The sequence below is a fragment of the Lissotriton vulgaris genome, chromosome 2_1 (assembly GCF_964263255.1).
Source record: "Lissotriton vulgaris chromosome 2_1, aLisVul1.2, whole genome shotgun sequence".
In the NCBI taxonomy this organism is placed as follows: domain Eukaryota; kingdom Metazoa; phylum Chordata; class Amphibia; order Caudata; family Salamandridae; genus Lissotriton; species Lissotriton vulgaris.
This window is the reverse complement of record NC_141687.1, coordinates 1,069,945,097-1,069,971,396: the sequence shown is the minus strand read 5'-3', so window position 1 is coordinate 1,069,971,396 and position 26,300 is coordinate 1,069,945,097. Positions and strand designations below refer to the sequence as shown.

The 26,300-nt window shown below is 42.6% G+C and overlaps 1 protein-coding gene across 2 annotated transcripts in view; it reads left to right on the top strand.

The window, feature by feature from the left end:
• The window catches only part of HYOU1 (hypoxia up-regulated 1), a 212,659-nt gene that overhangs the window by 167,681 nt on the left and 18,678 nt on the right, over positions 1 to 26,300 (top strand). The window contains exons 22-24 of one of the 2 annotated variants that reach the window (XR_015308457.1): positions 21,206 to 21,290; positions 23,070 to 23,325; positions 24,487 to 24,657. Coding sequence is in view for 1 of the 2 variants with exons in the window: in XM_086956751.1 (XP_086812877.1) it covers positions 21,206 to 21,290; positions 23,070 to 23,325; positions 24,487 to 24,576 (431 nt within the window). In the remaining variant the exon portion in view is untranslated. The remainder of the gene's footprint in view (positions 1 to 21,205; positions 21,291 to 23,069; positions 23,326 to 24,486; positions 24,658 to 26,300) is intronic. The other variant, XM_086956751.1, reaches the window with a different exon arrangement.

Genomic DNA, 26,300 nt, shown 5'->3' with positions numbered 1-26,300 from the left:
GGAGTGGGAATCGAGGAGGGTTTGCATGAAAGATATATTCAGCGAAGGAGAAAGGGGCGAGAAAGAGGCGCTCAACCTTAGTCCACAGAGGGCATAGGGAAGCAGGGTCTTGCAACCAAAAGGAAGCTTGACGTAACAAAAAGGCCTTCTGGTAGGCAGGGAAGTCTGGAAAATTAACTCCACCTTCAGAAGCGGGGCGAATGAGCCTCGCAAGGGACATTCTGGTTTTTTTTTTATTATGCCATAAGGAGGATAAGACCGATTTTGATTTTCTTAAAAAAGTTGGCTGGGACAGGGATATTAGAGATTGTGTATAACATAATGGGGGATAACATCATCTGAATAGTGTCCAAACGACCCCACCAAGACAAGTAGAGAGGGTGCCACCTAGCTGTAAGATCAGATATTTTCTGAGTACATTTAGTCATGCATAGGGAGATGGTGTCAGGTATGGAAGGGGTGATGTGCAATCCTAAATACTTAATATGGGAGGGACTCCAAGCAAAATTGGAGGCACTGAAATCAGGCTTAAAGGTGAACTTTGTCAGGGGTAAAATCTCACACTTATCATTGTTGAGCCTATAACCAGAAATTGAGGAATAGTTCCGCACTCCGCGGTCTGAAAGCCATGAATGTTAGGGTTCTGGCGAAGCTTGGACAGGAAAGGTTCTAAAGCGAGATTGAAAAGGAAAGGTGAAAGGGAGCATCCTTGGCGAACTCCTCTACCAAGGTCAAAGTAGGGGAGATTTGACCATTCGCATAGACTGCGGCCCGTGGATGAGAGTACAACAATGAAATTAGGGAATTAAATTTAGGGCCAAAGCCAAACCATCCAAGAGTGTGAAAGAGATAGGGCCACTCGACCCTATCAAACGCCTTCTCGGCATCCAGGGCTATCGCTGCAAGGGAATGTTGGAGATGGGATGATTTCGACATTATATTAAATAAGTCTGGTGTTGTCGGTGATATAACGACCTTTAACAAAACCAGATTTCTCTTCGCCTAAGATCAGGGAGTAAATGATCTAACCTGATCGCCAATGACTTAACAAAAAGTTTATAGTCAATATTGACAAGGGAAATGGGCCTGTAATTCTTGCAATACTGCACATCTTTTCTGGGCTTGGGTATTAAACAAATATGTGCGTCGGAAAAGGTCCCTGAGGAGGCACCTAATTCAACAAAAGTATTGAGAAGGGAGTGCAATTTGGGAATCAATAGCTTGGAGAAATGAAGATAGAGATCAACGGTAAAACCGTCTGGTCCAGGGGCTTTATTGAGTTTGAGACGCTGGAGCGCGGTGAGCAATTCTTTCTGTGAGATGTCAGTCTCCAAAAAGGAGAGATCGAGAGGGAAATGTGCAGGTTTTTGGATGGTCGAGAAGAAATGTGTGAGAGAGGGAAGAGTGTTGGGTGTCAGAGGTGTAAAGAGTCTCATAAAAGTGGGAAAATGCAGCAAGGATATCGGCGTCTCTGTGCTGTAAGTGAGCATTGGTGTCAAAAACAGATTCAATATTCATCTTGTTATGCTTGACCTTTAAGTAATTGGCAAGGATTTTACCAGCTTTATTCCTACAACCATAAAACTTAGCGCTTGACTTAAGCAAATATAAGGAAGCATCTTCAGTAGGCTTTTCATTGAATTTAATCTTAGCAGCGACCAGAGCTGTCAGACTATCTTGGGAATGTGAAGTGAAATAGGCGTGTTCCAATCGTTTAATGTCATGGAGATTTTTAGTGAATTGGCGAGCAGTCCTGCGTTTCTTTGCGACATATCCAATAATGAAATCGCGTGCAGCTGCCTTGAAAGTGTCCCAAACAGTGTGTTTTGAAATGGGCGGAACATCATTAAACAAGAAAAATTCATCAAAAAAGGCAGTGAAGGAAGTGGAGAACTTGGGATCTAAGAGGAGGGCATTGTTAAAACGCCATCTCTTGGGCCCGTCTACCTTAGGGATCACATCAAGGGTGACTACAACCGGGGCATGATCTGAGAGTAAAATTGGACCAATTTCAGCTGCAGTAAGCGTTTGAGCGAGATTATGGGAGACAAAAATATAGTCAATCCGCGATGGAGATCGATGAAACGGAGAGTAAAAGGTAAATTCCCGCAAGGTCGGATTGCAAAGACTCCAAAAGTCAACAAGCTTATGTTGAGATATGGCTTGAGAAAAAAGTTTGTGTGGTTTAGTAGGAACATAGGTGACGTCCGAATCCCTGTCTATAAACGGATCCAGGGGTTGGTTACAAACCCCAGCAAGGATAAAATTGTCATCCATGAATTGGGTGATACGTGGAGAAAATTCAGCCCAGAAAAGGGGTTCACCATTGGTGGGACCATAGACATTAAGAAGAGAGATTGGAACACCTCTAAGCGACAGTCTGACATGTGTCCATCTGCCATTAGTATCGGACTCTTGGGAAATGACTGTGAAAGGGAGTGATCTGTGGCATAGGATTGCAACCCCATTGCATTTACCATCACCTTTCGAATAGAAGACCTCACCCACCCAACCTCTTCTAAGCTTAGCAGACTCTACGTCAGAAAGATGGGTTTCCTGGAGAAACGCAATATCAGCTTTCAATTTGGCAAGGTGTGATAAAATGCGTTGACGCTTAATTGGGGAATTTATACCCTTGACATTCCACGAAATTATATTTAAAGACCTAGCACGTACAATAATTCAATAAATACAAAGTAAATAGAACAAGAATAGCGACCCATGAATAAGAAGAAATAAAAAGAAGAGAAATATGCAATGAAAAGTAAGAGGAAAGAAAAAAGGAAGAAATTAACGAGAATGCGATAATGTGCAGGAAGAAACAGTAAAGTAGAGAGCAGAAAGAAGTTTAGGAAGGTCAGATGAAGAAGAGAGAGAAGATAAAGATAAATACAACCTGGAAGAAAAATTTTATGATTTCTGCACAGCCAAGTAAATCGGAACACAAGAGGAAGGAAAAAAAAGACGAGGAAATAAAGAAGATAGATATAAAATGGATGTGAGCAAAAGGAATAAGAGAGTATGCAGGTAGAGAGAAGAAAGTGAAAATTAAAAGTAATTGCAAAGGGATCAAATGGAGAAATGAGAAGGCATAAAAAAACTACAACCTGAAAAAAAGTTATCATTACAATGGAAGCAAGGAAACTGGAACAAGGGGGGAAGGGTAAAAAAATAAAAACAAAGGAGAAAAAAACAGAGGAAACATACCTACAAAAAGAGGACGAGAAGGAAACGAGGGGGGGAGGGACCACGTAGGTAAGGCAACGCAACAGAGCGCAGCTCGGCGAGGATCCAGAAAAACTTCACCAGACAAGGATGGGTTCCTGTGGAGACCAAAAGGGAAAAACGAGAACAAGTTACAAACGTCGGTGTAACGAAGACCATGAAGCAAACAATAACAATGTAACGTAAGGGAGGTAACAATCAAACAAGTGAAACACTATAGGAGAAAAACTGTGACCAAAAACGAGAACATTGAAAAGACAAGCTGGATTCCAGCTCAGCCAGGATAAGAGGAGGAAGGCCCAGAGGCGTCCATGGCAGAAGTCTTATGTGCGTTAATGAAGCTCTGTAGTCGCACTGGATCGTCATAGGTGGTCGTTCTGTTGTTGTAGGTGACTTTAAACAGGCAAGGATGATACAGGCCATAACTAGCACCCATGGGGCGAAGAGCATCTCTCATGCCCAGGAAAGCCTTCCTACGATTCGCAGTTGCCTTGGCATAGTCCTGGGCGAAGAACAAAGAAGAGCCGGACCATGCTAATTTGGGAATAGCCTTTGGAGCTGCTAGAACTTTCAAAAGGTCGGTATACTCCAGAAAGTAAAGAATTACGCCTCTTGGTCGCTGTGACATGGACGCAGAAGTAGGTAGACGGCCAAGACGATGAGCACGCTGGATGTTAGGAGCTGTGCCTTCTGGCAAATTAAGCAATTGGGGGAGGAAAGATTTGAAGAAAGCAAGCGGATCCGAGCCCTCAAGACCCTCCGCCAAGCCGTAAATACGAAGGTTATTCCGCTTGCTTCTGTTTTCCAATTCCTCCACCTGCCTCTGTAAGGTGCCCACCTGCGAGGTTAAGTGAGAAACTGTAGTGTGAGTTTCCTGAAATGATGCGACGGACTGTTCAACTGAGGAGACTCTCGTTTCGATTTGTGACCAGTTGTGCGTAAGAATCTGAAGTTTGGCATTGGTTTCTTCCATAAAAGGGCGCAGTGTCCCGATTTTCTCTAGAAAAGGGCGAAAAGATCTTATCTCTTCCAGCAAAAGTTCCATAGAGACAGGTGTGGATTGCTTATGTGGCGAAGGGGGGTCCTTTTTTAGTCGTTTAATGGTGGTTTTCCCCGGTGCTGGCTGAGAAGATTTCATGGCTGCTTCCGAGCCAGACGAGGTGAGAGTCCTCTAATTTAGAAAGAGCAGAAAATAGTTTGGAATTTTTCACAAAGGCCACCTTCGTTGGCGTTTTAGAGGATAGGCGCGACATAGACTTGAGTCGTCCCATAAAGAAGCAACTGGAGAAAAACAACTGCGCAACGTACTCAGTCAGTGCAGTAAAACAGATAATGCCATCAAGGAACTTGAGTACAATGAAGGATGCCTCCGAAGAGAGAAGAAGGTCCTGATGGCGATGAGTTAAGTCACTTGATATCAAGTCTGAGATACTAATCAGAGGCTATATTAATGTAAGCAAGGAACAGTGGAGGCATCAGGCACGACTGTAATTAAGAAGTAGAGCATTCAAGCCAATGGAGAGTAAAACCAGCGCCTGGTCGAGTAAGAGTCAATAGAAGGCAGGAGCGTAGTCACAGACATGGTAAGAAGAGTCTGAGGAGCCCCGACTATTGAAAAATGAAAACCTCCAGGCCGGGAATGCGAATATGAAGGGGTCGTAATTACGGCACAAGTCGCAGAAGGAAGGCATCTCAGGTCCGAGAGCACCGCATGGAGAACGACCCAAATAAAAGCGCAACAGTGTGTTGAGAGCAGGCGGAGCATACAGGATCACCAACAAGTCATAGACTGCAGCGCAAACAATAACTGTTAGCAAATGTAATTTCCATCCAGTTGAAAATTGCCTAAGTAGACATATGAGCCAAGAGAGAAAGTCTCTTGAAGTATTTGAGACAACCACTGAGCTGATGCGTAGGCGACAAGCAATCTGCCGCACTTACACAGTGTCAGAATGATGCCAAGAACATGCTATGCCAGTGAGATGAAAACCTATTGTGAGGCAATATAGAAATCACGCCAAAGCCAGAGAAATTGAAAAGGCAGTCACAATTTGGCGTGGAGAGCACGGTGCGCCAAGTTCCACAAAATGGCGGCCGCGGTTAAAGTAAAGGCGCTCACACTCACTTGAAAAGTGCTTCGTCTGGAGAGTTGCAAAGGGGCTTCAACAGCACTCTAGCAGCAGGAATGTTCCGATTTCGGCAACCGCCGTCAAAAGGATATATCTTGGAAGACTCGCACATTCCTACAATAGGAGCACAGCACGTCGGCTCACCTAAGATGGCGGACGCAACCACGGAGAGAGTCCTCCGACACGGTTCGATAAAGTGTCACCTCCGGTGAATAAGGGAACATCTCAAGGGTCGCAAAGCATTCCAGAGGGGTTCTGACGTCCAAACATCGCCTCCAATTTGGAAACCGGGAACTTTGAGCAGTAAGCCTCCCGGAGCCGCGACAGAGCCTCACTCAGGCGCCGCCATTACCCCTGGGCGCCAAGCCACGCCCCCGTATATTGTCCTTCTGTCAACGTGTGTAATTATTAGTATAGTGAAGTAAGGCGTTCCGATCAGATGGATTTGTGAATAAATCCACCTCCAATTTGCCCTCCCTAGCTTTAATCTTAATATCTAAAATGTCACATTCCGACCAGCTAGTTGAAGTGAACCTCAAATTTGGGTCCCCACAGTTTAACCACTCTATGAAAGAGCTCAGATCTTCCTTGCTCCCATTCCATATAAAGAACATGTCATCAATGAAATGTGACCATTGGGAGACACGTTAAAACAAGCATTGGCATAGCCAATAGGTCTCTCCTTTGGGACCTTAAGTGTTTAGCCATGCAACACATTATCACCCACCAGGCAGATTTCTGTAATGGAATTAGTACTTATTTAAAGTGCTTTGATACCTTCACTCGCGCTACATACTGCAAACAATTAAAAGGAATAAAAGGATAGGTGCTTGCAGACTTCTGAGGTGGGGGAGCGAAAAGATAAGTTAAGATTGCATTATATAATGCTAGTACCAAATCAGAAAGCAAGCACAGTAGAGAAAATCAGGAGCCAAATTGAAAGGAGGCGAAAGTGAGTTATCCCAGTGTGCAGGTAAAGGTGGGGCTGGAGTATGCTGCATCTTGGTGCCGAGTAACAGATGTTTATTGCCAACCAAATGAATGTTAATTAGTTTGTCGGCCTCTAGTCTGATGAAAGGCTGAGCAGACGCGCTGGAGTTCGAACCTGCAGTTGTGAGGTCAAACATAGGATAAATAGGGTGGAAGAGTCAGCCTACGGAGCCAACAGAATCAGCTTGGACCAGAGTGGACCTGGCAGGCTAACTTGAGTCTGGCTTATTGTCAGTATTTTCGTGCTGCTGGTGTTTCTAGAGAAGCAGCTGCTGAATTGCAAGGTGTTCACGTTCAACTGGACACTGCAGTCTGGAGTCATTTGAAAGTAGTTGGATGGACATAATAAGCTTATTTGTAATTTTCCGTGAGGCTCTGGCCAAGACCTGCTAATTAGACGGTGCTGACGATTCCACTGAAAAGTAAGAGGTCACCGTAATTGATTTAGTTTCTGTTCCTTTGTGTTTTAGAGAAAATGAAAGCACACTCTTGTGGAGGGGACGCGCCTTCTAATGAAAGTGGCAAGGTCTGAAATGAAACCTGACCCAAACAGATGGCAGCCTGTGCGCCGCTGCTGCTGGCTCCCGAGACAAAACGCTTTGGGAGTAAATATTTCCCGAAAAGCAAAGAATGGTGCGAGAGAGAAGCTGGGGCGAGTGAGCACGGCAGCGCGGCGAACGCTCTAATTAAAAACAGATGGTGATATGACCCCGAACAGATGGCGCCCCTGCTCGTAACCCTAGGCAGATACATTCCCTAGGAAAGGTGGGACATTCACCCGCCTTTGCCAATTGCGTGCTGTCTTTTTTTGAAACGCACGCAAAGCCCAATAGGAAAAATGCTAAAGAAAAGAGTGTGAAAAGTCCAGAGTGATTCCAAGAGATCGTTTTCCTAGAGCAGCGCACGTGCGCTGCGCTAGGCTCGACCTAAAAAGGGGGCCATGTTCTATGTGTATTCTTTCAAAGGTTCTCCTACATATAAACAAGCCTGTCTTGGGGGCACAGGTCATGCCCATTCTGGTCCCCTTCGTTTGGCAGAAAAAAATCCCTATTAAAGAGTAATATTATGTTGAAGATAACCTCCACAAACTCCTCAATTAAGCTTGCATGGGTTGACGAGTCAACTATTTCATCCAGTAGTATTTCATTATCTGCACTCTCTTCCTGGGGGATATTTGTATCTAAAAGCTTCGACGTCTAGCAACACTAACCACTCATTACCTGGATCAAAATCAATCCCTTCTATTTTGTGAATCATGTTTGTGGTGTTCTTTATGTATGAGTACTGTTCTAGACCATCTGTCTCCAGAAACAGTCCACGTGTTACTTATTGGTTCTGTGAGGGAATTTAAACTCTAAACAATAGCTATCGTAAGGGGGGGCCTGCACGTTTTTGTGTGCTTTAGGGAGCCTGTATATGGCCGGTATGATTGGATGTTCATCCTACAACTTGGTTGTCTACCATTACCCAGGAGACGGCTCTGTGGTTTATGTGCACCAGTATCCGTTCTCTGAATCTCTGCTACTACCCGGGTCCAGTAATCCTGTACTTCCCTACATTGCCAGGCTATGTGCATGTAGTTTGCCCTATCTTGACTGCACCTGGGGCAAGCGCCCAATCTCAAGGCCGCTATGCATTGCAGGCGTATGGAAGTAAGGTAAGTCCTATGTAGAAAATATAAAGCACCAGCTCAAAGCGAGCATTGCAGGAGACGGTATGAGTGAGGTCATTGACTCGCAATTATTTCTCCTCCGTAAGTGGAGCATCCAGGTCATGTCCTAGGCCATCTTTGACCCACTGTATCAGTAATCATGTTTTTGGACAATAGCAAGATCAAGTGGTGGTTCGCACTACATGTTAAAAGGATCCTGAGAGAGTATGTTAGTGGAGGCACTGCTGGGCCATGTTTGTCAGGCTTGTTCGGCCAAACCAGCATGATGAATGAAATGACTGGGCCCAGGAGAAAAGGTGAGCTGAACCTCCTCAAAAGTGAAGAACTCGCCAGGTTAAAGGTCTCTGAGGAGTGCACACCCACCATCACGCCACGTTTGCAATGACACATTGTCTGCCATATTTCGGACTGGCTTTATTATCCAAAGTGGGAGTTCCCGATGAAACTGGGCTCTTTAGCGCCATGCGAACAAATCTATGCCATAGTATTTCTGTGTGCCTGACTATTTGTGGGACTTCCAAAGGTAGTCTTGTGCCCTCCATGAGGCGTTCGAGCAATCCTCTTGGCCTATAAAGTCTAATCCGCTGCCATTCACTCTTGACTTGGTGACACTACATTCATCTACCCTCGTCTTGGTGTAGACCTGTCTAGGGTTCACTTATTCGCAAACTCCTTAGTCATCCTCACCTCTACATCGCGAGAGTAACCATGACAAGCTATCTGTCTGTTTGCTGTTTCACCTTAGAGCGTATTCCAACTTGAAATTGTAGCTCTGAAGTCTGGCTGCTAACCTCGCAATCTTTGCAGGTACATTTAATGCACCCGAAGATTGCAGTTCTCAAGAAAGGTTTGTGATCCGTCTTCAATATAATATTCAAACCTTAAATGTAAGTGTGAAACAAGTTTAATGCCAAAGCTTCCCTTTTATGATGGTATAGTTTCTCTCTGCAGTAGTCGGGGGGTGTAATGTAAAGGCCACAGTTTTCTCATTTCCTTTCAGTTGCTATAGGATGGCACCAAACCTGAAGGCACACGCAGTGCTAAGTCTTTTTCAAGACATCAAATGGGGTAAGAATATTTGATCCTGAAATCACTCTACATATTTACGTGCCTTTTACTTAGGATCAGACCACCGAAAATGTTTACTTTTCCTCATCAAAAGCTCGAAGTTTCCGTTCTCCCCAGAAAATCGGTCACAGACTTTGAATAGTAGTCTACGAAGCCCATAAAAGAACACCCTTGGTTCCTTTTGGTATTGTTTCTTGTTTTATTGCTCATATCAGTTCTGCCTATGGTGTCAACCCCACTGTCGAAATGGTGTAACCTAAATGTTCTGTTTCTTCTAAAAAAAAATTACGTTTGTCTATTTAAAGGTTAATCCTGACCTCTTTAATCTGTTAAACACTTCTCTCGGTGCCATGTTGTGTTCCTCAATGTTTTCCCAAAGACTCTGATGTCTTCCTGAGAACACGTCTTTCTTTTGATGCTTTAATATAGAAATAATCATCCTCTTTTATTACCTTGCTGCATAGATTATACCTGAAGGCTGATACTTGAATCAAAACGTCCCCTCAGGATTAATGAATACTGCCAATGACTTGGGGTGTGGGGATCATTTTATTCGGTGATAAGCACTCGGATCAATTTGAGAAGTAATTAGCCCTATTTAAGCTCTGATCCATCTCATTTATACTGGACTGAGGCAAACTCTGCGTGATTATATTTTGCATGGGACTGTGTAGGTCAACCCAAAATCTCAATTTGCCATCATACATCTTCCTTTTCACCACTGGAAAAGCTCTCTGAGGGGTTTCCACCTAGTTCGATAAGGTGCCCACTGGCCATGTCAACTAGCATGCTCATGACTTTATCCCTTGTTGCTAAAGATATCATCCTGGCCCTATGTCTAATCGAAATGATTCCCTCCTTCAAATCAATCTTGTGTACATAACCTTCAAAAGAAACCAACCCAGTTTCATTCAGAACACTGCCTTGGCATCGCTAACAGTTTAATCTGTACTGCTGACTTGAAACACAGTTACCTGGTTGGATCCCCCTAGGATTAGGGATTATGTGGTCCGCCCTTAGCCCCATACACTTTATCTGCCTGTCCTTGAAGGCAATGTTAGCCCACAAATAGCCCACCACATCTATAAAGCTATCCTTTGAGATGCGTGACCTTGGTTTGTAAAGGAGCTTATGCCCATGTTTCCACCAACTTTCTTACGTGATAACTGTTTACATTGCTCTTGAGTCTACCATCAGTTCTACCTCGTTGTCATTCACTACAAATGCAGCCTTTGTCCTATATCTCCTTCACACGACATCCCTGTCATTCTCCGCAGTCAGTACCGTATACATTTCAGCACCCTATTCAGTTAATACAACATTAATTTGGTCTCTCCCTCTGGATGTCTGAGTGAAATGTGCCTTTTTGCAGCAGCTCCAGCAATCCATGTCTCACGCATAATTCTTGGAATCTGAGTTGTGGTATTGACACCTTCACCTGCTACAAACCCACAGCACTGAGTTTTCTTTACCCGTGTTATCCTTACTGATTCAAGGCATAAGTTGAACTGCTTCTTTCTTACGGCATTTACTTCACTAATCTGATTCCCTGCAGTTGCTACATCATGACCCATTCCTCATTCCCAATTATCTATTTCTTTCAAGCAAGTGTTTAACTCTTCCACTATTTTAGCAATCTTGATGGCTTCTTTGAGAGGTTTCCTAGAGTCTCACTACCCTCTTCTGTATTATTGCAGTGTATCCTAGAGCATTGCACTGCTAGCTATCCTTAATTAGTTAATCAGTCATTGCCCCAATCTGGAACTTACTTGGTAGTCCTTTAATCTGGCAACAAGGTCCTCAATAGTTTTTGTCCTGTGCCTGACAGTATAACTCATGATGAGTAATTGCCAAATTTATCGACTCGGCAAATGCATTTTTTATGCTCATTTTCACCTAAAAGTACACGGTTAGTATACCTTGACCTTGTTCTTTATTCAATGGTTGCGTACCCTTGTGTGCGCAACCATTGAATAGCACACTGATTAGTAATGCTTTCTTCATTTGCGCTAAGCTTTAGACCATCCTGTGCCACCAAATAATTCTCAAATGCTCAATCTATTCTTTCACTCCTGTGGGACTGGTTGAGCAAGGACTAATGGTTGTTGTATTACTCCTTAAGAAGCCAGGGAAGATGGTCTAAATTAAGTCAGATAAGTAGCTAGCACTCCCTCTTAAAAAATGGGTTACAGTAATTCAGAGGTTGAGCACACAGTTTGCCTTTTTCAGGCAAGTAACGCAATTTTATTAAACCCCATTCCACTAGGTCTTTAGGTTGAAGCGTAACACATGCTTAGAATATTTGTGTTTAGACCGCGATGTGCACATGAAATTACAGGAGGTTTCAGTGGAGCTCAACCTGCATTACACTCTCAGACCACTTGATAGCAGCATACAACAAGAAGCATTTGCAATGCAAAAGGTCTCATTTGTCAGAGTTAGAGCTATTGACGTTGTAAATGACAATGCCTTTTATCTATGTGTTTTGGTTTGGAGTGTAGTGGATGTATGGACAGAGACGCAGCACTGTCTGGAGGACTTAGAATGGGGAATTACCACTGGGACCCGAGAAGCAGTTGCAGCACTGCCGAGAGGGCTTAGAATGAGGAATTACCTTTGGGAACAGAGAAGCAACTAGCAGTACTGTCTTGAGGACTTGGAATGAGGAATTACCACTGGAACCAGAGACACAGCTGCCGCACTGTCTAGAGGACTTAAAATGTGTGAATTTCCGATAGGACCAGAGTAGCAGCTAGCAGCACTGTCTGGAAGACTTGGAGGAATCCCTGACGGAACCGGAGTAGCAGCACTGTTTGGAAGACTTAGAATGAGGAATTAACAGGACCCCATTGTTCTTTTTATATTTATCTGATCATCTGGTGAAAACTTCGGGGGGAAAAAGAAATATTGAAATTAATGTATGCAGATGTCCCTGCCATAATGGTCCTTGCTCCTATAGGTTTACAGAGACAAAGTCACATCTTGGCCTTATTCATTGAACATTATAATCTCTCCATTGATAAGGAGAAAAGTAAAATAATTATAATGGGTGTCCAAGGTTTAAAAACTCCCCATTTCATGTTTTATAAAGGAAAAAGATGTGAAATAGTAAAAGACTACATCTATTTGGGTGAGAACATGTCAAATAATTTGACCCGGATAAATCATGATATAGGTCAGTTGTCCACAGCGAAATGGACTGGTTGTGGCATACAGCAATTTGTTAAAACACTTGTTAAGAGATGTGCAATTAATCATTAAGGCCTATATTGCAAAAATACAATGGGTGAAATCCCCTTGGTTACATTATATGCAAATAAAGTACAGTCAATAAGTTCCATCAACCCTTGTCAAATCCAAACTTTGGAAACCTGATCCTGATCTTAAAAGCTCTATTTTCTCCTGAATGATTTGTCTTGAGTTAAACCTAACAGAAATAGTATATTGCTTATTTGAAGGTTATTTGTTATGGAAGGTTATTTGTCATGTTTTGTTATTTGTTATGCATTTAACTTTTTTTATCAGTCCTGAACACTAGTTGAAAAAAAAAAAACATTGGGTGTTAATTTACCTATAATATGAAAAAGATCTAGTTGTCTTCATAAACTTTTACTGTTTGTCTAAACTTGTTAGGACTTAATTGCAAAAGAGTGGTTACACATAAAAAAAGTAATACTTTGAGATTAAGGCTAAAGAACTTAGCGCACATAAAAAAACTTTCAAGATGGTTTAACACACTGGTCTTTGGCTCAAAAGGTGATTTTTTTTTCTCTCTCATAAGATGCGGGCCGTGGTAATGCAAATTTGCTTGCAAACAGGAATGTGCCCATTTGCACGCAGTGCATTTGCGAAATTTAAATTTCGCTCACTTGCACTAGGAGGAAATGTATGGTTCAAAAAAAGAGGAATTGGCATTCATCGAGGTTATCAGTTTTGTGACTCTAAAATGCGGGGTACAATTTGTGTACTTTTTCTTTTGTCAAATATTATTGCATTTTTAAGAAGTTCATTAGACCCTTATTCTTAAAATGTCAGGTTGAAACGCACGAGGATGCATTACACTTATTGTGCAACCACCCATATGGAAATATTTGTTAACGGCTGACTACATTTTTTTTAATCTTTTCTAAAAATGTAAGAATGTTTTTAACAATATGGTGTGTGTATATATATTTTCCAACCACTCCCGACTCTTTCTCCAGAAATCTGACTCCGACACACGGGTAAGCTTCACCATTAAGCTTTTGTTTATTTATCCGCTTGACGCGTTTCGGCACACTGCCTTTCTAAAAATGGGAAGTCACATAAAATCAAACATTTTTAAACCGTGGTAATTGCCTAATGGATATGGCAAACAGACTATGCTTATCTATGTAACATCAATACATTTCACTGTGACTAACTCAATAATCCAGTAGTTAAAAACATCACTACCAAATTATCATGTGTAATGCATATGAATGTTCTCAAATTCATTATTTACAGAAACCATGCTAAAATTACTTGAGGAAAAACTTTCACTATTATAGCATAGATAAAAGTTCATTTCCACATCTCTGTTGCTTTTCTTTGATAGCATCTCAATGTAGCAAACAAATTCCCAATGTCTTTCATGGTCTGTTACACATCGGCACATCCAGTCCCACTTTTTTGTCGGTCTCCGTGTCCATTTGCAACAGGATATCGGGCTAGTGCCCCCAAGCTAAGTCAAATCCCATCTTTGACTCTGCCAATAGACCAGAAATGATATCAATTTAGTACTGTATAAAAACTTAAAATAATATCTTAAAATCTGATAATGTGCATTACAGTACATAGGATATCACGTGCAAATTTGCAAAAGTTTTACAGTACCTATAATCTCGTGCAAAATAGCAACAAAAGTGCAAAATACTTCTCAATCAATAAATACGATATTTCAACGAGTCAACAAGGTGCTTATGCTGATATATTATTGTGCAAATATTGTTAATGAAATAAATAAAGTGCTAGTGCATACAGTACCTTTCATACAATTTCGTATATAGCAAACATGTGCTAAACACTCAAATTGGTTATGTTATGTTATCTTAATAACTTTTATTCGGCGCACAGCTGCCCCAGCGAAGGGGCGTCCTGGCGCCTGATCAGGTACCACAACATAACAGGTCAAAGCTGAAAAGAAAAGGGATCAATTAGCAGAGGCGAACAAGTGGGTTTTAATGGCGCGTCTGAAAAGAGTCAGGCTATTTAGGGCACGAATGTGTACAGGAAGGGAATTCCATAGATCAACCGCCAGAATACGAAAAGAGCGTCCTCCCATCCTGCTCAGTCTGAACCTAGGCTTAATCGCCAGGTGGTGAGATTCAGACCTGAGGGACCGCGTAGGGACATACGGAGAAATAAGGCCCGCGAGGGCAGAAGGAGAGGAAAGCTTCAAAATCTTAAATGTCAGACAGAGAGCCTTAAATTTGATTCTCTGTCTGACCGGAAGCCAGTGAAGGGAGGTCAGGACAGTAGAGACAGAACATCGTCTCGGAAGGCCAACAATGGCCCGTGCAGCAGCATTCTGCACCCTCTGAAGCCTAGTAGCCTCAGCCTGATTAACTCCAAGCAGCAGGGCACTCCCGTAGTCCAGCCGAGCAAGGATAGAGGCCTGAACCACCAGTTGCCGAGTGGGAGGGTCGAAGAATTTGAGGACAGGTCTCAGTCCTCGCAGAATACCAAAGCAGGTAGCTGCTGTCTTCTTAGTATGACTGGTAAAAGAGAGGTTAGAGTCCAGCCAGACCCCCAGATTTTTAACTTCGGCCGCTGGAATGGGGGACACCCCCAATTCGGGAGGCCACCACTTGTCTCCCCAAAGTTCCGCCTGCTTCCCTAAAATCAGGACCTCGGTTTTCTTAGCATTAAGCTGTAGGCAATTGCTACGCATCCAATTTGCCACAGCTATAAGTCCTGCACGGAATCTGGGCGCATCTCTTCATATTCAGCAATTATTGATTCAGTACTTGATTCAAAGCACGTCGTTGCTATTTTTACACTTCCTCGGACTACTTGGCTTTAACTTAATTAAACTTGCTGCATAATTAGTTATTAATCCTCTTGTTTCCTCAATTTCAAATCAACATTCTACTTAAAATCAGATGAAAATGGAATTTTAATTTATACCAAATGTACATGCAAATCCTCTTCTACGTTCAATCCATTTGGAGTTTTGGTGTTAAACAAAAGTGTGTGTGTGTATATGTATATATATATATATATATATATATATATATATATATATATATATATATAATCTCAGCTCGTATTGCTGAAAAACGGAAAGCACACAAGTATCCTCATAACCGATGTTTATTTTCAGACCCTTTCACCCCCCGACAGACTCGTTTCGCCTTCCGGTTTCGTTAAAAAAAAATAATTAAAATTTTTTTTATTTATATATATATATATATATATATATATATATATATATATATATATATATATATATATATATATATCCACTACTCCATTCACCGGTAGTTCGAACACAGCAGCGGGTGCCTCCGTCAGGTGGGTGAAACCTTCTTGCCTCGCTAGCACAATAAACACACGGAGCACTTCGGGACAAGTCAACATGATGGCTTTATTTCGGCAAATGCATTTCGGTTGATTACACCTTCTTCAGTGCCAAGCCTCTAGTTAGTCCTCTGCTCAGCCCCCAATTTGACATACTTCTAATCACCATATTGGCGGGGCTCCAATCTGTTCAAAACGGCAGTTCCTCCAATAGGAAACAAGAACGGAAGCAGCGGGAACTCCTTGTTCCATAATGCACCAATAATTGTTTTTCGTTCTTGTTATTCATGATTAAAACAGCATTTCTGACGTTTTTATATAATTTTTTTTTTTTTTTTTTACGAAACCGGAAGGCGAAACGCGTCTATCGGGGGGTGAAAGGGTCTGAAAATAAACCTTGATTATGAGGATACTTGTGTGCTTTCCGTTTTTCAGCAATACGGGCTGTCTGTGAGATATATCATCTCCAACGTGGAAAGTTGCCCTTTGAGGAAACTCCACATCACAGGAGGTTAACACCATTTATTTGAGGCAAACACAGTTCGGTAAGCGTACAAGCTCCCTCTCAGCCATTTCATAGCCCAACGCGTTTCAAACACTACTGTGTCCTTTGTCACGGGCGGAATTGCCTGGCACTAGCACTTCAAATACCGGCATTAGCTCTTAGCAACATGCCATGTGATCAAGCTTTGTGGAAAGCGAAACGCTTAATGGCGGCTGGCTTGCTGGAGGAAATAAAGCACCTTGATTAGGCACTAAAAAACTGGTCTGCTCCTTCGTCATTTGAGATTGGGCTGGGGCTGCTGCCTCAGTTTGTGTGGCGAATGTACGTGTATATGTGTATATGTATGTGTGTGTATATATATATATATATATATATTCTTTAATCTAAAAGATTACTGTTGTACTTATGTAGTGTCTCTGTGGAACTACTCTGTTAAATAACTAAATTAAAAAACTGTACCAAATGTATACTTAGACACCAATATCCGGTTTCAGGGCAGAACTGGGGCCCACTGGAATTCTCACATGCAGTTTTTACATTCGAAGGATGAATCCAAAATGCTCTTCAACCAAAGGCTGTACAGCCATGTTCTGACAGACCTGTACAGTGTTGATGCCCACACACCCCTACAACAGAATAGCCCCTCTAACAGATTTGATCCTGTGATCTTTCCCGATTCTGAAGCCTTAGAGGAAACCTCCCCTTTACCTGCTCAACATATCTGTAATTGGGATCTCCTTAATAGCTCTATACTTCTCAATATTATTAGTAACATTAAGTCTGGTTCTCCACTGGATCCACTTCCCCCTCAAATTCTAAAAATTCTGGACACCTCCTCCCTTAATCTTATTTTGGATTTACTCAATTCTTCTCTTAGAGAAGCCACGGTACCCTCCACATGGAAACATGCCATGATTGTTCCTTTATTAAAAAAGACTAATGACGACCCCAATAATCCATCCAATTTCCGTCCCATCTCCCTCCTCCCTGTTTTCTCAAAAATACTGGAAAAACACATCAATACACAACTTACCCAGCATGTTGAATCCAATAATATTCTTCATCCATCTCAATCAGGTTTTAGATCCGGTTTCTCGACAGAATCCACTCTGCTGGGGGTCTCAGAAACCATTCAATGCCGAGTGGATGGGGGGGGAAACCGTGGCACTCATTTTGCTTGATCGGAGTGCCGCATTTGACACTGTTTCCCACCCCATCCTTATCAAAGCCCTTAAATCATCTGGCATTAACGGCCCGGCCCTCAACTGGTTCGTTAGTTTACTTTCTGACCCTACCTTCCAAGTCTTCTCCTCTTCTTCTGTCTCTCAAACCTACAAATCGGCGTATGGTGTCCCCCAGGGCTCTATTTTGAGCCCTTTACTTTTCAATTTGTATGTCAGATCTTTGGCTACAGTTGCGGAACAAGCTGGGTTAATTATCTACTCATACGCCGATGATACACAGATCATCTATTCTCTTTCATTCGGTTCTCTCTCCACTCCCTCTTCCCTCAGTGTAGGGCTTAGTAACATCGCCACATGGATGCACGAAAACAAACTCAAGTTGAACGGGGGGAAAACTAAGCTTCTTCTGTTTGGTAAGAACACTAATCTGTGGGGGCCCCAACATTGGCCCTCTCGGATGGGTACCCTCCCCGTTCCCTCAAAAACAGCACGCAATCTTGGCATCATTTTTGATGACCAACTCTCCATGAAGCACCACGTGGTCAAAACCTCTTCTACCTGTATTACCATCATTAAGTGGCTCCGCAAGATCATTTGGATGCTCCCTCAGGAGACACAGAAAACCGAAGTGCAGGCCATAATCACCTCTAGACTGGACTACGGCAATATTCTTCTCCTGGGGTCGTGCAAAGAGGTGACCCGTAAACTGCAGACAGTCCAAAACATGGCAGATCGGCTGCTCTGTAAACTTCCCACCTTTTCCTCCACTTCTAATTCCCTTCGTAAATTACATTGGCTACGCATTGAAAGCCGTGCGAAATTTAAGGCTCTTTGCTTCATGCACAGAATCAATGCAGGTTTGGCCCCTCCCTACCTTAGGACCTTGTTTCACCGGTATTGCCCTACTCGCACTCTCCGTTCATCTTATCAGTATAGGTTTCAAGTTCCCAGAGTTAGGAGAGCCAGAATGGGTGGTCGCTCTTTTTCCTTTCTGGCTCCCTTCCTATGGAACTCCCTTCCACCTCCACTGCGCACTGAATCTTGTTACCTCAAGTTCAGCAGAGAAGTCCAAACTTGGTTATTTAACCAATAATCTACCTCTTCTTCTTTCAGTTTGTTCTCTCCCTTAATCTGGTTCTAGCGCTGGGAAACCTCCGGGTAGCTGCGCGCTTTACAAGCTTAAATATAATAATAATAATAATGCCATCTGTGAACTGCTGTGGGGATAAACGAGAATGTATCACATGATCTCTGCATGAGTAGGTCATTCTCCATGTCTATCTACTCTTTGCATTCTGGGACGTGTGGTCATTTAATCCATAACTTCAAAAGTACAAAAAGAATGTAAGGCCCTCTTGGATGAACTAATCCTGCATGGCCCAGCAGTGCTGTGTACCAATCATGCCATGCCCAGATGGCATTGGCCCTCTCCTGGCACTCACTGATTTAGCCATTTCACAAGAGCGGGCACTTGGTCAATGGCTGGCAGGTGGTTTCTGCTTTTCTGTTTGCAAAAGGCACTAGTTGTCAAAAGGAATAAAACAATTTGACCACTAACTCCTTAGCTTAAACTCACTATCGGGGTAGCTAGAAAATGGGCATTAGTTAGCGAAATACTGTGGCCACGGACATCATAATTCACTAATTTTGGTCACTCCAAGTTAGTCTTGTGTCCCACCTTGTGGACAGTGTATTTATTAACTCACCACATTTGCAGTCCCCCAAGCCAATTTATCCTCTCAACTAAGAGGACCCAACCAGCACAACACTTGCAGACATGAGGCAGTCTCATGTATTCCTCGCCAGAAGCATCATCACACACCTCATACTTAGGGACAAAAACTACAACAAGCATTTACAATGCAATAGGTCTCGCAACTGCGAGTTTTGGAGCTATTGGCTTTTAAATGGTAATGCCTTATATAAAAAATGAAAAGGCATTGTCATTTAAATACCAAAAGCAACGCTTAATGCATTGCAGAGCACTGTGTAACTGAAGCGGGTGCCGCGCTCTGTATTACATTTTTAAAAATAATAAAATAAACCAAGCACAGTGACCCTGAAGCTGGCACTGCGCTCTGTATTAGTTTTACAGAAAAAAAAATGCAAATCACATTAGGAAGCGAACGCCAGTACAGAATCTGGCACCCCGTGTGTGCTGTGTCCCTTAATGAAGTTATTAGTTCTCGAAACTGGTAATGAAAGCTCCAAGTTAGGACACAGTAAAAGATCGAGTCCTCATGGGCGGTAACAAAGGGCGACATGGCAGTAACAAAGAGGGACTAACGAGCCTCCTAATGAATCGGCAGCCAGCCTTTATGACAGTGACACCAGCCAAAGAAAAGTATGGACGTAGAGTGAGCGAGGCTTGCACAGCATACAGCAAAATCTCCAGTATCTGCTTGTGACGGCCCAACCGCGATTGTTTTTCGGAGTGGCTATTACACAGTGAATTTTCAAGTATTCGCACCAAGAATTTTCAATTCTCTTAAGGACAAGGAGGCTAGGATTATGCTTCTCTAACTTTAATGCAAAACTTCATTAGCCAATCCAAAAAACAGTAAAACTCAAACCCCATTTCCCATAAGCCCCTCAACCAATCAGGACTTACCAGCCCCTATACAACAGAAAACACACAGGGACGACTTATTTCTTTGCAAAATCAAGTGTCTTTCGAAAATCCACAAACAAGAACAATTAACAAGTCCTCTGTGTCCAGTTGTTCCTCTGGACACTGGAACATGATCTAACAATGGAAGAAGATGTGGCGAACACTGTGAACACTCTGAGGCGAAGCTGGCAGCCTTGTGTCTGGAAGGTCAGACCATCAGCTCTGAAGATGCTTAACCCTGCATCTTTTCATAACTTGCCAAACAAATGAAAACCGGAGAAACTTACGCTACATATTATACTTTAAACTAGCAGGGTGAGAAGCAAAGTCATCAACCTAGTAATTTCATATGTTGATATAATATTTGCACGTATGGGGATAATCCTCTCATCGGTTTCCTTAATAGAATTGACAGTTCTTGACATGACTGCTTGAAAATTTTCATTCTATTTCAGCACCAGAGGCTCAGATTATGTTTGTTTAAAGTTGATCCACCACCACAGAGGCAACATTCATTTTTAATATTAAAAAAAAGTTCAGGTTTATAATAAAAACGTTTACAAGTAGTATCTGAGAACCATGATCTCCTCTAGATGAAAACCCAACATATTGGATTTTGAAGCCGTAGCTCCCCTGACAGAGTGAGCACCAAGCATAGTCACATCGAAACTTGCTTCAGTCAGTAACCATTTGACCTGTACCCCAAGGGTCATAACTCAGCCACAACCTGTTCAACATCTACATGACCCCATCTGCTGAGGTTACTGTATGGTCTGTTGGTGTGGTTTTGGCCCGAGTTCTGCAGGCCATGAGCTGTGGTCTCATACGGAGATGTTCCTTCCAAAGATCAGTACTTCTGCTTTGTCTGAGTTGAGTTTGAGGCAGCTGTTTCTCATCCATTTTGCCACGTTGGTTATGGCGATGCAGAAGTCTGTTTTGGTGTTGGAGGGGTTCTAGGTGAGCGAGAGGATTAGTTGAGTGTCCTCTGCGTAGGAGATGATGTTGAGTCTGTGAAATCTGATAGTCTGCGGGGTCACACATAACACTCCTCGTTTCGCAGCTGGGCTTGGGACCGACCATGGCAGTTACTTTTTCTCGAAATGATTTTAATGACTCCCATCCAATCGCGGTTTCGAATTGCCTTTTGATTTACCTTGCAGCTTATCAATTTTGTTCCGTGTACAGTTTATTTCAGTTAGGCATTTGTTGTATTTGCATTAATTACTCTCTCATCTACGTTTTTCTTTCTAAAAGTACAAATTTCTTACCGTCTTTCCACAGGGGAGCCCGGATGATCCCGGAAGCTGATCAGATCTTCACTGAGGTGGAACTGGCAACACTAGAGAAAGTGATCAATGAGACTTGGGTAAGGGGTTCTGTGAGAGGCAATACTGCTGGACGTTCGAAAGTCCCACATGGGATGAATTCAGTGCCCAGGAGCTAGCTGCACATGTTTTAGAATGTTACCTGCTGGAAGCTGGTTTTGATATGAGACCGTTATGAATGCTTGTCTCGCCAAAACTATTTTGGTCTAAGTACTCTGTTGGAAATATGAAGTAGTGGTAATTGCAGGTAAAGAACCATAGATTCAGTTGCAGGGTGTATGGTTTGATATTGCAGGTACTCTGGTTTGATGTGGTGTAACCAATTTGTTTGTATATATTGTTTTTCAAAGAGTGTGTGGATGCGTCTATATATAATGTATTCACTGGAGAGAAAAAAAGTTAGAGATTTTAAAGTTAGGTTCATGTTTCACTCCCAAAAAAAACATAGAAATTCTGCAGTTATAGTTTCTTCAGATCAGTACAACTATAACTTGTGCCGTTAAATAATTTTAGTGAATGTAAAGACCCCAGGCAGCCTATTAATTCAATGCAGTGATGCTTATATGTATGAACACAAATGAATGGCAAGCAAAACCATTAAAAAAAACTGTTTTATTATCAAAATAGGAATTAATAACTCATGATAAATCTGACAATGTCCTGTCCTATGGGTAACCTAAAACTTTGTCAAACCATAATTTTATGACTTAATCAAAAAATGTGCATGTCAAATGTCATGAAAATCAATATAATTATGTACAGGAAATAAAGAACAAAGTGGCTCAGATAATGTCTGATTCTTGGCAGGTGCTCTTAAAAAGCTTTAGGCCACAAGTTATAGTTTCTTAACGTAAATGTAAAGTAGAACTATAACTGAACTTCTGTGGTTTTGTGCGGGTGTAACGTGAACCTAACAATAACCTACCTGTAGCCTTTGTTTTTTTCTGTGAATTTCAATTTTTTTTAAGTTAAGTAATACTTAATTACCTTACGTTAATACAACCACTACTGCACACAGCTTTTGGCCGTTTGTGGCATGGCTGGCCACAACACCCAACTGCATGTTTCGCAAGCCCTACAGCCATGTGTGGCAGGTGTATGGTGTGTGAATGGGTGAGGGTTTTTTGCTCCCATTGGACTTTGGCTGCACTGATATTCGTAGCTCCGCATCCCTAGATATCTATAATTTGTTTTCATTAATAACCCTCAAACTAATGAACAGATTTACACCGAATTACAAAAAGATCTTTCTTGACCAAGATCTAGCTTTCTGCCAAATTTAATGTAATTCTGTTCAGCGGTTCGGGCTGTGGCAGTGTCTAAAAACTGGAAAATCCCCCTAGATGTTGCATTGGAAAAAGTGTTTTGGGACCCCTTTTTTTCCTCTACCCGCAGCTTGATGGATCGCCCTAAACTTTCCATACAGGACTAGGCAAACTCTGACCCTTTTTTTTCTTTTTTGGGAACATTTAGTGAAAATTCCCCAAATGGTGTCAGTTATCGGCAAAACAAAAAATGCTTTTTCTATGGGAAAAGTTGGTCCTCACTATTACTACTTGGCGGCTATAGCCAGTTGTGGAAGGTGCCCTGTTAAGCTGTGGGATGGGGCTTACGGGACCCCGTTAAGTTGCCATTGAGTTGGTGTGTGAGGTGAGATGTGGCTGTAAATACTCACATGGTGGGGCGGCTGATGCCATTGGTTTTCCCTCTTGGCACATACTCCAGGACTGGATTTGCAGCAGTTAACAGATAGGACAGATGTTTGTTTGTAGATTACGTAAATGGCCACATCTAACACCCTAATCTTTTACCTCATTCAGACATGGAAAAACCAGACTGTTGCAGAACAGGGCAAGCTGGCACCCTCTGAAAAGCCAGTGCTGCTTTCAAAGGACATTGAGCTGAAACTGGGTATGCTGGACCGGGAGGTGCAGTATCTGCTAAATAAAGCCAAGTTTGCCAAACCCAAGCCCAAGAAAGACAAGGAGAAAAGTAAAGCTGAGACTGACAAGAATGCAACATCCTCTCCCAAGGACAGCGAGAAAGTTATTCCACAGAAAGAAGAGAGGCCGGAAGGTGAGTAGCACTGGTAGTGGATGCGGTGTGGAGGTCCTATGAAGGAGGAGGACCATTCTTGATTTGATGGCTTGAAGCTTGTTACACCGTAATAGTGGAGTCTAGAGAATAAGGATGGGAGTAAAAGGAAAAGTAGCGAAGTGTATGAGCTTAGAGGGTGGTCAGAACACACTGTTATCTTCCAAAGATCGAGAAGATCATTCCAGCAAATATAGTTTGTTTTTAAATAGAACACATAATTGCCACTCTGTGAGACTTGGAGCTGGGTTGCAAAAACAAATCCATCAAAGTGGTTTTGTCTAGATAACCCTGCTGATAGTGAGCATTGGTTTTGCTCCTGTGTTTACTTTTCACTTTACTTCATCATTGTGTGTGTCGTAGTGGCGTTTTGGCCATCACACACAGTACCTTGCTATTGCCATGTACAGCCTGTAAGTTCTCTACAATGTGGTGGAGAACAAAACTTGCATATATAGCAGGTTGTCTTGCTGTTTATTCCACCATGGACTTGTGCCCTGAAGTCAGTGTTATGACGTCCATATTACATTTGGGGATGCCCATTGTTCAGCCTTGCAACCTCTGTACAAGTGGAAGTTGACAATATAGAGCCCAAAGGGTCACACAAGATCCCTGCTAGAAGTGAAACGAGATCTCATATTAACTTGGAGGTGCTTGCTGTAAGTCCTCGGAGTCCTGTTCACAGAAAGTCACTGTTTGCTTTATGCCTTCCAAATTGCCTAGTGAGTAAACACTAGTGCTGGTAACTGCTATGATCTTTGACTTCTACCTTGAAGACAGATAAGTAGGTACTTGGCTACAGGCCCACCTACTTGTGAATTCTGTTCGGAGGGAAATTGATTGAGGATAGTTGTTTCTTTTTCACCATTCAATGGGGAGCCAGCTGGGCTAATACAGTATCCTACAGCACAACAAGGAATTCATCTCTTCCATCTGTGAACAAAGTAGATTTCTTGGGGTGGTCTTAGTAGGTTGGGGTCTCTCTGCAAGTAATATGTAGGGCTCATGTGTATAACTATGGGGCTCCCATTAAATTGCTCAGCTTGTATACGTAAAGTTAAAATGTGTTGAATGCGCTCACTACAATTTAATTTAGGAGTTTTCATTTATCGGTGACCCTGCCTACTATCCTCCATCCTGCAGGTATCCCAGAGGAAGCCAAACCAGTGAAAGAGCCCCCAAAAGCTGAGACCACGGGAGAGGCTACACCAGAGCCGAAGGAACCAGCGGCAGGTAATTCAGAGCCGTATTCTGAATTATGAAACACCAGCACCTCATGACCCATTCAGATCCTGGAACCTGCTGCTTACTCCCGTAGGTTTCGTCACAGGCAGTCCTATGTCGCAGACCAATTGAAGCTTCAGGTCAAATTCCTGTTTTCAGATTAAGTGTGAAATTGTTTCCCAGCCCCATCTCAAGCCCATATATTTTCGTTTCCCTTCTCTGCACATTTAGACACATCTCTGGGGAGTAGCAAAGATAAACAAAAGCGGTTTTCTGATGGAAATGTCTAACTGCAGTTTCCTCACCTTTGAGTACTGTCCAGGAGCCATACTGGATGCAGAAAACTCTTTAGCAGTTATGTGGAGCCATGTTGCGCAGCACTGACTCAACACCACCTTTAAAGTAATGGAGCCAAGCTGCTTATAAGCTCCACCACTGTGTGCTGTTGTCAGTTCCTTTCTTTTTATGCATTTGGGGCAGATCTGTCGTCTGAAAATACGTTTGGAATATCTGACAAACTTGGGAATAAATCATTTCACCTGTGTGCTAGGAAACCATGTCCCCTCCTAAAACAATAGGTTTCAAGCCATGCCGTGACTGCTGGCAGAAGATGTTGGTCACGGTCTTCGGAAGGTGTGTCATTGGTGTCTGTGCTTGAGCCCCGACTCTTAAGTTATGTAATAAGAGTGCCCTCGTGTCCCCAAAGGTGACCTGAGACCGATAGGTGAAGCTGTATGTTGCCGGGCATAGGAGGAAGTAGAAATAGTTTTGTAGGTCTCGCTTCTGATTTAAGAGACAGACCTGGTCCTAAGGCTATTTACCAATAGTCCAGCTTTGCACTTTAAGTCCTCCGTTAAATCCAAGTGCAAGCGTAAGAGACTGAAGCGGAACTTAAACCCCATTCTACCATTAACTCCAAAGAGAAGGCACAAGCTAGTTTGTGTCAATCACACTATATTTTTGCTGGTTTTAGAACTGTGCCCTTTACCCCCCGCTAGCCAGTAGTAAAGTGCCTGTGTTCCCCTTTTTGGCATGGTCAAATTGGCATTCTTCTAATTGGTATGTTTAACTTTAACTCCCCAGTATATGGTACAAGGTATGCTCAGCACTGTCACTGTAGTTGATGGCATAATAGGTGCCCTAACATATCCTCAGGCCTACCATTGTAGCAGGGTAAATACTATCATAATAACACATATTAAAATATTAATAAGTCCCCATTTGTAGGCCTTGTACTCCATAAGGCAGGGTGCATGTTTTTTTTTAAATTCAGGACTTGTAGAAATGTAATGTTAATATGTGAGTATCACCCAAAAGCTATTTTTCATTGTTCCAGGTTTACCTGTCCTATGTAGCAAAACAGAGTACAGAATTTCTAAGAGTTACTTTTCCTTAATACGCCTTCACCATTGAATTGGATTTTTGAAAATTATTAACAATAGTTGTTCTAGCAAGTCTAATTTCTGAGATACTCGATGAGAAAATCTGGGTCCACCAGTGCTAGTCTATGATACGTGGCCACCTGCCTTTTCTCCCCCCTGTGTAGAGCAGCCGGAAGCTGCAACCTCCAAGCCTCTTCAATTTACGCTCCGACCATCATGGGCAACCAGTGAGCGGGAGGGTACTTCGGACAATCTGGCGTTATCAACCTCCAGTGGTGCAGATGATGGGCTACTCACTCCCCTTCATGACTACCCCACCACCCATGCCAGTCGCTTGCAACTCTCCTTACT